This window comes from Somniosus microcephalus, chromosome 22, assembly GCF_052327205.1.
Source record: "Somniosus microcephalus isolate GS21.2 chromosome 22, FLI_Smic_1.0, whole genome shotgun sequence".
Classification (NCBI taxonomy): domain Eukaryota; kingdom Metazoa; phylum Chordata; class Chondrichthyes; order Squaliformes; family Somniosidae; genus Somniosus; species Somniosus microcephalus.
This window is the reverse complement of record NC_141008.1, coordinates 45,102,316-45,116,118: the sequence shown is the minus strand read 5'-3', so window position 1 is coordinate 45,116,118 and position 13,803 is coordinate 45,102,316. Positions and strand designations below refer to the sequence as shown.

General features: G+C 51.7%; 1 protein-coding gene across 5 annotated transcripts in view; it reads right to left on the bottom strand.

The window, feature by feature from the left end:
- Positions 1 to 13,803, bottom strand: part of poldip2 (polymerase (DNA-directed), delta interacting protein 2) — a 57,359-nt gene that overhangs the window by 21,396 nt on the left and 22,160 nt on the right. For 4 of the 5 annotated variants that reach the window (XM_085964596.1, XM_085964594.1, XM_085964598.1 and 1 more), the window contains exons 4-9: positions 13,104 to 13,203; positions 11,776 to 11,851; positions 10,649 to 10,756; positions 7,137 to 7,273; positions 5,754 to 5,780; positions 4,481 to 4,606 (exon numbers count right to left, since the gene is read on the bottom strand). In XM_085964596.1, coding sequence (XP_085820722.1) covers positions 4,481 to 4,606; positions 5,754 to 5,780; positions 7,137 to 7,273; positions 10,649 to 10,756; positions 11,776 to 11,851; positions 13,104 to 13,203 — 574 coding nt within the window. The remainder of the gene's footprint in view (positions 1 to 4,480; positions 4,607 to 5,753; positions 5,781 to 7,136; positions 7,274 to 10,648; positions 10,757 to 11,775; positions 11,852 to 13,103; positions 13,204 to 13,803) is intronic. The other variant, XM_085964597.1, reaches the window with a different exon arrangement.

Here is a 13,803-nt window from a genome sequence, read left to right as displayed (position 1 = left end):
CGGCAGCGGAGCCCCGCGATCGGGCCGCCAGCTGCTATTTCTGTGGCCAGGCGAGACATCAAAGGGCGCGCTGCCCTGCAAGGAACGCGACCTGCTCCGGATGCAAAAAAAAAGGCCACTTCGCAAATGCCTGCAGGGGGAAAGCCACAGACGCCAGCAGTGCCTCATGTGAGTCGTGGGAGCAGCCATCTTTGATCAAGGCCACAGATGCCAGCAGTGCCTCATGTGAGTCGTGGGAGCGGCCATCTTTGATCAAGGCCACAGACGCCAGCAGTGCCTCATGTGGGTCGTGGGGGCGGCCATCTTCTCCGCCATTTTGTCCAACTTCGACCTCGTGGGGATCCGCGTCATGGGCGCCGCCATTTTGTTCGCCGCACTCGGCCGCCATTTTGTCTCCAGACCCGACCACCGCCTCACCTGCCGACTACAGCAGCTCACTCAGCCATACACTGGCCTCTGTCACGCTTGACCAAGCTCTCCCGCATCATCTGTCCAGGTCCATGACGGACATCGAAGTAAACGGCCACGCCACGACCTGCCTGTTCGGCAGCGGGAGCACGGAGAGTTTTATTCACCCAGACACGGTGCGCTGCTACTCCCTCACTGTCCGGCCAACGCGCCATCGGATCTCGATGGCGTCGAAGTCCCATTCAACAGACGTCAGCGGCTACTGTGTGGTGACCCTGTCGGTTAGGGTCACGGAATATAAAAACTTTAAACTTCTCGTCCTGCCCCAGCTCTGCGCTGCCGTCCTACTAGGGCTGGATTTCCAATGCCACCTTCAAAGTGTCACTTTGGCATACGGTGGATCCCTCCCCCCACTCAGTCTACAACCAGCAGTTTTTAAACCGCCCGCCGCGTACCACCTGCGGCCTCTCCACTCTCAAAGTCCCGCCCCCCTCCTTGTTCGCTAACCTCACCCGCGACTGTAAACCCGTCGCTACCAAGAGCGGGCGGTACAGCGCCGGGGACAGAGCTTTTATTAGCTCCGAGGTGCAGCGACTCCTGAAGGAGGGCATCATCGAGGGGAGCACCAGCCCCTGGCGTGCCCAGGTCGTAGTCGTTAAGACCGGCAATAAACACCGCCTGGTCATCGACTACAGCCAAACCATAAACCGGTACACCCAGCTGGACGCATACCCCCTTCCCCGCATATCTGATATGGTCAACCAGATTGCACAGTACCGAGTATTCTCCACCATCGACCTTAAGTCGGCCTATCACCAACTCCCTATCCGCCCTGAGGACCGCCAGTATACCGCCTTCGAGGCGAATGGCCGCCTCTACCACTTCCTTAGGGTTCCCTTCGGCGTCACCAACGGGGTTTCGATCTTCCAAAGGGAGATGGACCGGATGGTTGACCAGAACGCGCTGCAGGCCACGTTTCCTTATCTAGATAACGTCACCATCTGCGGCCACGACCAGCAGGACCATGATGTTAATCTGGAGAAATTCCTCCGTACGGCCCAACGGCTGAATCTCACTTACAATAAGGAGAAATGTATGTTTAACACCTCGCGCCTTGCCATTCTCGGCTGCGAACGGAGTCATCGGCCCCGACCCCGAAAGAATGCGCCCCCTCATGGAGCTTCCCCTTCCCCACTGTCAAAAGGCACTGAAGAGAACCCTGGGGCTCTTCGCTTACTATGCCCAATGGGTGCCCAATTATGCGGACAAAGCCAGAGCCCTCATGAAGTCCACCTCCTTCCCCCTGACAGAAGAAGCATGCGCAGCCTTCTCCCTCATAAAAGGAGACATTGCGAAGGCCACAATGCACGCAGTGGATGAGTCCATCCCTTTCCAAGTGGAGAGCGATGCATCCGACTTCGCCCTAGCTGCAACCCTTAACCAGGCGGGGAGACCTGTGGCCTTCTTCTCAAGGACTCTCCAGGGCCCTGAGATCCGACACTCTTCTGTCGAGAAGGAGGCCCAGGCGATTGTGGAAGCGGTACGACGCTGGAGGCATTACCTGGCAGGCAAACGATTTACCCTCCTCACCGACCAGCGTTCGGTTGCTTTTATGTTTAATAACAAGCTGAGGGGCAAAATCAAGAACGACAAGATCTTGAGGTGGAGAATTGAGCTCTCCACCTACGATTACGATATCTTGTACCGGCCTGGTAAACTCAACGAGCCCCCAGATGCTCTATCACGAGGTACATGCGCCAACGCGCAAGTTGATAGACTGTGGACCCTCCACAACGACCTCTGCCACCCCGGGGTCACTAGACTTTACCACTTCATTAAGGCCCGCAACCTGCCCTACTCCATCGAGGAGGTCAGGACCATGACCAGGAACTGCCAAGCCTGTGCCGAATGCAAACCGCATTTCTATAGGCCGGACAGAGCAAGCCTGATCAAGGCCACCCGCCCCTTCGAGCGCTTGAGCATCGATTTTAAGGGGCCCCTCCCGTCCTCTGACCGTAATGTGTACTTCCTCAACATTATTGACGAGTACTCCCGTTTCCCCTTTGCCATCCCCTGCCCAGACATGACCAGTACCACGGTCATCAAATGCCTGAACGACCTCTTCGCCTTGTTCGGGTTCCCGAACTATATACATAGCGACCGGGGCTCATCCTTCATGAGCGAGGAACTTCGCCAGTTCCTGCTCGCGAGAGGTATTGCTGCGAGCAGGACCACCAGCTACAACCCCCGGGGGAACGGCCAGGTGGAAAGAGAGAACGCGACAGTTTGGAAGGCCGTCCTCTTAGCCCTAAAGTCTAAAGGGCCTCCCAACCTCTCGCTGGCAGGAAGTCCTCCCGGCAGTGCTCCATTCCATCCGGTCACTGCTTTGTACTGCCATTAATGCCACCCCTCATGAGCAAATGTTTGTTTTCCCCAGGAAGTCGACTACGGGAACCTCGCTACCAACATGGCTGACTTCTCCGGGGCCCGTCCTGCTGTGGAAGCACGTGAGGACCCATAAAACGGACCCCCTGGTCGAGAGGGTGAACCTCCTGCACGCCAACCCCCAGTATGCCTATGTGGCATACCCAGACGGGCGGGAGGACACAGTCTCCTTGCGAGACCTCGCACCCTCGGGCACCCCTGAGATACCACCGTTATCCCCCACCACTCCCCCAAATCCAGCTCCTGTAGGCGGCATGCCGGAACCCCAGGAGCCTTCGTCGACCACGCAGACACCAGCACTAACATCGGATACTGCACCACCGCCGCCGCTGCTGCGCCGATCAGAAAGGCTTACGAGGCCTCCTGATAGACTGACATACACGAACTGGTAGTACACTTCACCCCGCCGGACTCAATTTTAAACAAGGGGTGAATGTGGTAAACCAGTGTTATCGTTCACAACCGTTCACTATTGTTACACTGTTGTTATCACTGTTTACACTGTTGTTATCACTACACAAGGTTACCTCTTGCCACGCACGCTGTTATACCTAGGCATACCTCAGCTGACTCCGCCCATGGCTCCGCCTGCTTGCCCAGGTATAAAGGTGACTGATTGGCTAGTATTCTTCCTTGTTGGAACCGATCACCCACGAGGGTGGGCTCTGTTATTTAGCCAATAAAAACCTATAGTTACTATCTTAACTCGTCGCTTTTCATGGAATGAATTGATAGGTATATCATGGAGTCAGTCCCCGGGGTCCGGGTGTATAAGTGGAGTCAGTCCCCGGGGTCCGGGTGTATAAGTGGAGTCAGTCCCGGGGTCCGGGTGTATAAGTGGAGTCAGTCCCCGGGGTCCGGGTGTATAAGTGGAGTCAGTCCCGGGGTCCGGGTGTATAAGTGGAGTCAGTCCCGGGGTCCGGGGGTATAAGTGGAGTCAGTCCCGGGGTCCGGGGGTATAAGTGGAGTCAGTCCCGGGGTCCGGGTGTATAAGTGGAGTCAGTCCCCGGGGTCCGGGTGTATAAGTGGAGTCAGTCCCGGGGTCCGGGGGTATAAGTGGAGTCAGTCCCGGGGTCCGGGGGTATAAGCGGAGTCAGTCCCCGGGGTCCGGGGGTATAAGCGGAGTCAGTCCCCGGGGTCCGGGTGTATAAGCGGAGTCAGTCCCGGGGTCCGGGTGTATAAGTGGAGTCAGTCCCGGGGTCCGGATGTATAAGTGGAGTCAGTCCTGGGGTCCGGGTGTATAAGTGGAGTCAGTCCCCGGGGTCCAGGTGTACAAGTGGAGTCAGTCCCGGGGTCCGGATGTATAAGTGGAGTCAGTCCTGGGGTCCGGATGTATAAGTGGAGTCAGTCCCGGGGTCCGGGGGTATAAGTGGAGTCAGTCCCGGGGTCCGGGGGTATAAGTGGAGTCAGTCCCGGGGTTCGGGGGTATAAGTGGAGTCAGTCCCCGGGGTCCAGGTGTATAAGTGGAGTCAGTCCCGGGGTCCGGGTGTATAAGTGGAGTCAGTCCCGGGGTCCAGGTGTATAAGTGGAGTCAGTCCCGGGGGTCGGGTGTTTTGCTGTGCTTAATATTCCAATCTGGAGCACTGTATATGTTCCCTCGGTGAGCCGGCCTCGCGCTGGTACTCACCCTGCCCACTACTCCTCTGCCTCGCACCGTCTCCAACGTCCCGGACAGACTGAAGATCCGCCAGTGCCTTTCCCGAAGCTGAACAACTTCTGTCCCAAGGTTCTCCAACCGGATACAGTACCGCCACTGAGGAGAGAGACAGTGAGACAGGCTACAGTCAGAGCCTCAGACTGAATCAGCGAGTCAGACTCCTTCATACAAAGGGAAGGTGCCTGTCTGTACCAGCATGTCGTGTATTATCAGGCATGTTCTACCAATTAGGTTGTTGCAGGGGTTTGACCCAGGGCTATTGTAGTGCCGGATTTCAACAATGGGAAATGGAGCGTGTTTTCCACTTTTGTCATTGTGCCCTCTCGGGGAGAGTACAGCAAGGCCATTTATAGAGTAATCTCTCTTTATCCAGAGGACACAGATTTAAGGTGATTGGCAAAAGAACCAAAGGCGACGCAAGAAAAAACTTTTTACACAGCGAGTGGTTAAGATCTGGAATGCACTGCCTGAAAGGATGGTGGAGGCAGATTCAATCACGGCTTTCAAAAGGGAGTTGGATAAGTATCTGAAAGAAAAAAATTTGCAGGGCTATGGGGAAAAGGCAGGAGTGTGGGACTAGCCGAGAGTCGGCACGGGCTCGACAGGCCAAATGGCCTTCTTCCGTGATGTAACCATTCTATGATCCTACTCCAAGAATGCAACTTAACTCCAATCCCACACAGGAACCCCAACTGCACCCCCGTGGCTCTTTTCCCCCATCAGCCATCACCGTGGCCTCTCGAGAAAAATTAGGGGTAGTATCATGTGGCAGGGTGATGCCCCCCACTCCCTTCCCCCAGCACCCACCTCCCCCCCAACCCCTCTCCCAGCAACCATCTCCTCGCCTCCCCCACCCCTAGCAACCACCCCCTCCCCTCCTCACCCATTGCAACCACCCCTCAGCCAGCAACCAACCCTCCCCACCCGTCGCCTAGCAACCCTCCCCTCCCTCCACCCTTCTTTTCCCCCACTCCTTTCCCCTACCCAGTAACCACCAGGATGGGTTTTTCCTCTCTGTGCTTCTATGCAGCATCACCCCGCAGTGTAATGGCTAACAGTGTAATCTAAATGTACACTCTCGGGCGCCGCAAGCCTACATTTCATTGTACTGCACTTGTGCACTAACAATGACAATAAAGTTGATTATGATTATTAATTCCCAGCACTGGTGGTCAGTAACACACACCAAGACACTCAATGAGCATTAACCACATGAATCTTGTTAAGAATGAGCAGTACTTACCCAGTACACATGGGAATTCTGTGCTTCCTGCAATTAAATTGGACATTGTAAGAATGAGTGAAAGATCTTTGTAAACAGTTTGCCACTTTTACACAGGACACTCACTTCCACAGCAGCAACACTGCAAACTGCTCCTTCTTTCCACTGAAGCATCGCAAACATTCACTCGTACAAATCCAGGTGGCAACAACAACAACTTGCATTTATATAGCGCCTTTAACGCAGTAAAACGCCCCAAGGCGCTGCACAGGAGTGTTATAAGACAACAACCGAGCCACATAAGGAGGGCAGGTGACCAAAAGCTTGGTCAAAGAGGTAGGTTTTAAGGAGCGTCTTAAAGGAGGAGAGGCAGAGGTGCGGAGAGGTTTAGGGAGGGAATTCCAGAGCTCAGGGCCCAGGCAGCTGAAGGCACAGTTGCCAATGGCAGAGCAAATAAAATCGGGATGCGCAAGAGGCCAGAATTGGAGGAGCACCGATATCTCGGGGGGTTGTGGGGCTGGAGGAGGTTACAGGGATAGGGAGGGGCAAGGCCATGGAGCGATTTGAAAACAAGGATGAGAATTTTAAAATCGGGGCCTTGCTCAACTGGGAGCCAATGTAGGTCAGCGAGCACAGGGGTGATGGGTGAACGGGACTTGGTGCAAGTTAGGATATGGGCACTACTCCTAATCTCTCCCTCCATGGCTCATCTATCTCCTCAGTGAACTGCCCTGGGACATTTTTCACATTACAGGTTCTATACAAATGCAAGTAGTTGTTGTTGTTGTCCTACCAGTATCCCAATCCACCCTCACCAAATTCTGTTCTTTTAATGCAAGAACAAATATTACATCTCAAATTCACCAGGAGACTGCAACTAATAAAATACAACATTTCTAGAAGATATTCTCCATTCAGAACATTTCTACATCATCAACATTCACCAAAGAGATGTCAACACTCTTTCAAAGAGCTGGCACAGGCACTATGGGCTGAATGGCCTCCTTCTGTGTTGTATCATTCTATGATTCCAAGATAGCTCCAGCAGTCACTGCCATGCAAGAGGATCAATGAGAGTGAGAAACAAGCACAGGCCTGTGACATGGTCAGTTAAGCGAGCACCTCAATTGCTGGATAGCTCAGACTGTACTCGCAGCACATCCAGGGTTCATTCCGAGCTAGACGGAGCAGAGGTTTGGGATCATTCAATACAATTACAGTAAAAGCCTGGCGTTTAACTGCATCTTTACACAAGTTTACACCAAAACCATTTATAGGAGTCGTGTTAAACTGGCAACTGCAAAATGGGAGGAGGTTAAATTTAATAGTAAGTTTCACCAAACGTTGTTAGTGCCAACATTAGAAACGCTTGGTGTGCCCGGTGAGCAGGCCAGACACCCTTACCCGCATGCCCATGTAGAAGGGTATAACTGTGACCCGGATATTCTCCGTCGTTTCTCGATGTACGTCAGACAGCTCCAACCAGGGATGATTCTTCTCCTGCCAGGCACGCAACGTGTCTCTGGCTATAAATGGCAAAGCTGGGGGTTAAACGGTGCAACATTTTAAACACAGATCCACATCACCAGGACAAACCAGCCGGGTGCCGAAAACCAACCGCACAACACCAGTTTCAGCTGGAAGGCTTTGCTTTGGCCATTTTTCTCTCCATCGTTTCTGTAAGAGGCGGGGTGGGGCCTATTAGAGACAAAGAAGGTGATCTATGCTTAGAGGCGCAGGGCAAGGCTAGAATACTCAATGGGTACTTTGTATCGGTGTTTACTAAGGAGGTGGATGCTGACAAAATATCGGTAGAAGTGGAAAAGGTAGAAGCAATGGGAGGGATGAAAATTGATAGACAGGATGTACTAGAAAGGCTGGGTATGCTTAGAGTGGATAAGTCACCTGGTCCAGATGGCTTGCATCCCAGGTTGCTAAGGGAATTGGGGGAGGAGATAGCAGAAGGGCTTGTCATAATTTTCCAATCTTCCCTAGATGCGGGGGAGGTGCATCTTACATGGATTTTAGGAAGGCGTTTGACAAAGTACCACATAGAAGGTTGGTTAACAGAATTGAGGTTCATGGAATAGGTGGGTCAGTGCCAGCTTGGATAAGGAATTAGCTTAAGGACAGAAAACAGCAAGTTGTGGTAAAATGTCTGTTTTTCGGATTGGAGGATGGTAGACAGTGGTGTTCCCCAAGGGTCAGTGCTGGGGCCACTGCTTTTTTTGATATATATAAATGACCTGGATATTGGAATATTGAGTAGAATTTCTAAATTTGCCGATGACACCAAACGTGTGGGGGTGTGGCAAACAGTGAGGATGTTACCAATCGACTGCAACAGGACATAGAAAGGCTAGCAGAATGGGCAGACAAGTGGCAGATGGAATTTAATACAGAGAAGTGTGAGGTGATGAATTTTGGCAGAAGGAACAGGGAGAGGCAATATACACTTAATGACACAGTTTTAAAGAGTGTGCAGGGACAGAGGGACCTGGGGGTTAATGTGCATAGGTCTCTGAAGGTGGCGGGACATATTGAGAGAGTGGTTAGCAAAGCATATGGGATCTTGGGCTTCATAAATAGAGGTATTGAGTACAAAAGTAGAGAAGTTATGCTGAATCTTTATAAAGCACTGGTTAGGCCACAACTGGAGTATTGCGTCCAGTTCTGGTCACACTTTAGGAAGGATGTGAAGGCCCTTGAGAGGGTGCAGAGGAGATTTACCAGAATGGTTCTGGGGATGGGGGAATCTTAGTTACAAAGATAGGTTGGAGAAGCTGGATTTGTTTTTATTAGAGCAAAGGAGGTTGAGGGGTGACTTGATAGAGGTGTACAAGATTATGACGGGTTTGGATAGGCTAGACGGGGAAAGGCTGTTCCCACTAGTTGACAGTACAAGGACTAGGGGACACAGATGTAAGGTTTTGGGCAAGAGATACAGGGGGGACGTGAGGAAAAACTTTTTTACGCAGCGAGTGGTGAGGACCTGGAACTCGCTGCCGACGGAAGTGGTGGAAGCGGAAACACTGAATGTTTTCAAGGGGAGACTGGATAGGCACTTGAGGGAAATAAACTTGCAGGGCTACGGGGATAGAGCAGGGGAATGGGACTGACTGGATTGCTCTACAGAGAGCCAGCACAGACTCGATGGGCCGAATGGCCTCCTTCTGTGCCATTATGACTATGACTCTAAGCACCGACATTTGCTGGGGCACAGTTCCACAGATGTTGCAGCCCTCCTGTACCTCACTCAAGTGCCCATTCATCATGTATAAGCCATGACACTGAGTGAGGAGGCTATTAGACTCTGGGGAACATCGCAGCCAATCCCAAGCTGCACCTGTACTATCCTGCAAGTCCTCACATAGTGTCCAAGGGAGGGAAACTGGCCAATATTCTCCCCCTAGCTCAGGAGTGTTGCCGTTAATTTAAGGTCCCTGTTGCGCTGACTGAGATTGGTTACATGAACTTACTGAGGTCTGTACGGGCCAGTACTAAAGTCATCAGGATGATTAACTTAGAATCTAATGCGGCGACCATTAAGCTTCTAATACCTATAAGAGATTCTTCAAGGGATCTGGATGACACAGCCAATTAGACAGTATGCCTTTCACATCTGCAACCCAAGTTCAAATCCAACCCATGCAGGCTGTGAAGGTCCTTTGGGGCATTCTCAGTCCAGTTCCTGGTAGGCATAAGCTTTCCACACAAAACTGCCCCAACATGGCACCAATTGGCAATCTCATTCAGAGAGGCTGTAGGATGGCTGGTGTGGGCAGTAGAGGGTGGTCTAGTTTTGGGGCTGAGGTATATTGTTGGGTAGAGCAGAGGGACATCTTCTCTGCAATTGGCTATACCTGACCAGGGAGCGCTTGCTGACGACACTGGGTACCTGAAATGGGAAGAGTTCCATTCCCCAGCACCAACATCACTCACCGTGATGAGCACAAAAATGATATTCGCAGCCGTATCACATCGCCCAGAAACACCGTATCACATCGCCCAGAAACACCGTATCACATCGCCCAGAAACACCGTATCACATCGCCCAGAAACACCGTATCACATCGCCCAGAAACACCGTATCACATCGCCCAGAAACACCGTATCACATCGCCCAGAAACACCGTATCACATCGCCCAGAAACACCGTATCACATCGCCCAGAAACACCGTATCACATCGCCCAGAAACACCGTATCACATCGCCCAGAAACACCGTATCACATCACCCAGAAACACCGTATCACATCACCCAGAAACACCGTATCACATCACCCAGAAACACCGTATCACATCACCCAGAAACACCTCACAGCACTTAACATACAATTAATTACTTCTGAAGGGTAGTAACTTATGTAGTCAACTAGGATAGATCCCACACACAGCAATGAGATGAACGGCCAGATAATCTGTTTATAGTGCCGTTGTTTGAGGGAGGAATGTTGACTCGGACACCTGGAGAATTGCTGGCTCTTTCAAATCCTTGGGATTTGAAACATCCACACAAGCAGCAGACAGTGCCTCAGTTTAACATCTCATCTGAAGGACAGTACCCCTGACAGTGCAGCACTCCCTCAGTACCGCACTGGAGTGTCGGATAAGAATATTTGCTCTGGAGTGGGGCTTGAACCCACAACTTTCTGAAACAGTACTGCAAACTGAGCCAAGCTGAAATACCTCAGTAACAATTTTGGGAAATCACTTCTCTCCCTATTTGTGGCCTGCTTATACACAGCTTGCTTTCCCCTCAATCTGTTGCCCATAAAGTACAGAGTGATATGACATAGCTACAATTCAGACAATTCCAGCCTCTTTGTAAACTTACACAAAGAACATCACAGCATCAAAAACAAGAACACAACGCAGCAGACAGGTGCCAGTGTGCAGACCCATCTCGGACGTACCTTTTGCAGAGTCATAGGAGAGAAACCTTTCAAATAACTCGTGCTGGATGGGGCTTCTATCCGAGGAGCTGTAAGGCAGGATGTCTTCATGGCTCACGTAGTCCAAACCTAACACAAGGCAAATGTTCACATCTTACAAACAGACCCATACTCTTACCAGCTTTGGTTATTGCATCCAATTAGACAAGCAATGGTTTCACTGGCGGTGTGCAGATTCCTCCAACTACAGGACAACTATATTCACAAACCAGACTCCTCCCGCCACCCCCCCTTAACAACTTGCATTTATATAGTGCCTTTAACATAGTAAAACATCCCAAGGCACTTCACAGGAGCGTTATCAAACAAAGTTTAACACTGAGCCACATAAGGAGATATTAGGACAGGCGACCAAAAGCTTTGTCAAAGAGGTAGATTTTAAGGAGTGTCTTAAAAGAGAGAGGCAGAGGGGTTTAGGGAGGGAATTCCAAACCCAAGGGCTCAGGCAGCTGAAGGCACGGCCGCCAATGGTGGAGCGATTAAAATCGGGGATGAGCAAGAGACCAGAATTGGAGGAGTGCAGAGATCTCGGAGGGTTGTAGGGCTGGAGGAGGTTACAGAGATAGGGAGGGGCGAAGCCATGGAGGGATTTGAAAACAAGGATGAGAATTTTAAAATTGAGGCACTGCTGGACCAGGAGCCAGTGTAGGTCAGTGAGCACAGGGGTGATGGGTGAACAGACTTGGTGCGAGTTAGGACATGGGCAGCAGAGTTTTGGATGAGCTCAAGTTTATGTAGGTACTGATTCCATACTGGTTTACAGTTCTAAGGGTGCCGATGGTCTCACTTGGGACCCTAGACGGTGTGTGTCAGCAGGCTAGTCAACTTGGAGGCACATCACAGTCGAGCTTGATGCTGTTCTTACCTAATGCCCACACTGTCCAGCAGTACCCCAGAGTGAAAACAGGAATGGGAAATCTGGCCAACTTTGCTCGCACCCACCCCAACCCCACCCCAGGGGTACTGCAGCCAATCATAGCAACCCGACTGATTTCAGCTAACTTAATAAAAGCTAACAACATAGGAGCCACGATCAAACATGGGGCCTCCCTGCTTTTACACCACGAACAGAAAAAACAGCATGTTACCTGGAATAGCGTAAAGGGCTCTACTGTCATCATGGTTAGCAAGAAAGGTTACTGCTTCAGTCTGTGACCTCTGAGACTGCAACAGAAAAATACACAATCAATCGCCGGGAGCTAAACACAAGGCCACAGCAGCTGACTTTGCGGCTATTGGGGTCACAAAGAAGGGATATATTAACACCGGCATTACGTTAGCTGAACTCGGCAGCAGAGGAGTATAATGACCCCTCTCCTAGTTCAGGTCTGCCCACTGTTTTGTGTTGCAAACGCAATCAATCCAACAAGAAATGATTCGCCCCCACCCCCCATTCTTCTCCCCCTCCTGAAGGTGCTGGGCTACAGCTCCCCAGTACCTCACCAACACCACCAGTCCTTCTGTTTAAACCCAGAGTGGGGGGCATGGCCAGATGTTCCATTGTGGAGAGGGGGGCATGGCCGGATGTTCCATTGTGAAGAGGGTGGGGGGGCATGGCCAGATGTTCCACTGTGGCGAGGGGGGCATGGCCGGATGTTCCACTGTGGAGAGAGGAGGGGGGGGGGGCATGGCCAGATGTTCCACTGTGGAGGGAGGGGAGGGGGGCATGGCCAGATGTTCCACTGTGGAGGGGGGGGGCATGGCCAGATGTTCCACTGTGGAGAGAGAGGGGGGGCATGGCCAGATGTTCCACTGTGGAGGGAGGGGCATGGCCAGATGTTCCACTGTGGAGGGAGGGGCATGGCCAGATGTTCCACTGTGGAGGGAGGGGTGGGTGGGTGTCATGGCCAGATGTTCCATTGTGGAGGGGGGGGGCATGGCCAGATGTTCCACTGTGGGGGGGGGGGGGCATGGCCAGATGTTCCACTGTGGAGGGGGGGCATGGCCAGATGTTCCACTGCGGAGGGGGGGGGGCATGGCCAGATGTTCCACAGTGCATGGAGCGTCAGACCCAAGCCTGACCCTCTCTGTACAGGGGCATGTTCCAGCAGGAGTCACTGAACAGTGATCAGCAACAGAACCCAGGCCCTGGGATCCTCCTGGTCTGTATGCCTCAGTACCACCGGGTAGTGCCTTTACCCACACAGACATCGGGAGTGACGGAATGATTTATACACAATATAATTACGTATCACGTTCAGGAAATAGCTCTAACAATTTCTTCTCTTCTGCCTCACAAAAGCGATCCACTTGAGTGGGAACACCCGATCATCAGTCTGCGGGGTTTCCCTGGAGAGTCACAACTTTACCCGTTAGTCTTTTCAGAATATACCTTCACAAATAGGAAGCTTGGGCAGAGCGGTCCTGGATAAGTAACCCCCTACCCCACCGCTGGTGTGCAGACGCTCACACTTACTATATGAGGGCAGTCCCTGGTGTCGATCAACACCTGGTAGTAGGTGTGTGTTTTGCCTTTCACCTCTTTGGAACCTTGAGTTCCTGAACTTTCTGTTTTACTGCGAGCGAGAAAAAGACACAAAGGGTTAATTCATTCATTTGCAGCATGCAGCTGGGGAATATTAAACTCGATACACCACCTGCGCCCACTTCAAGCAGCAAGGAGTTGTATGGATATACCTCCATAGCACTGCTCTGGACAAAGGGGATAGGAGATTGTCGGACTGACCGAGGAGTGGGTCAGGGCCTGGGAACACGGGAAAAATATTTCAACGGGAAGCACAGTGAAAGTCATTTGAAAAAGAAACTGGCTCCCTCGTGTTCCTGAACCAATGATGCATCTCACTACAGGATTACAGACACCACGCCTGGAATTTCTGCAGGGATTCTCCCGATCAGCCAGCATAACGTCAGCAGAAAACCAGTTGATACGTCTCTCCGGGGATTTGACAAACTTCTGTCAAAGTCACGGTAGCTGATTGGGAGAAATTCCCGGTGCACATGATTAATACAATCAATATTTAAACAAATTACTTAGCCTCATTCCATTCCCTTTTTTGTAAGTGGTTGTAGCAGCACCATCTGATCTTGCCGATCAAACTGGGCAGTGACCTTCAACAGAGTGTTTGGCAACACAATCCAGCTCCCAAAACCAGCAT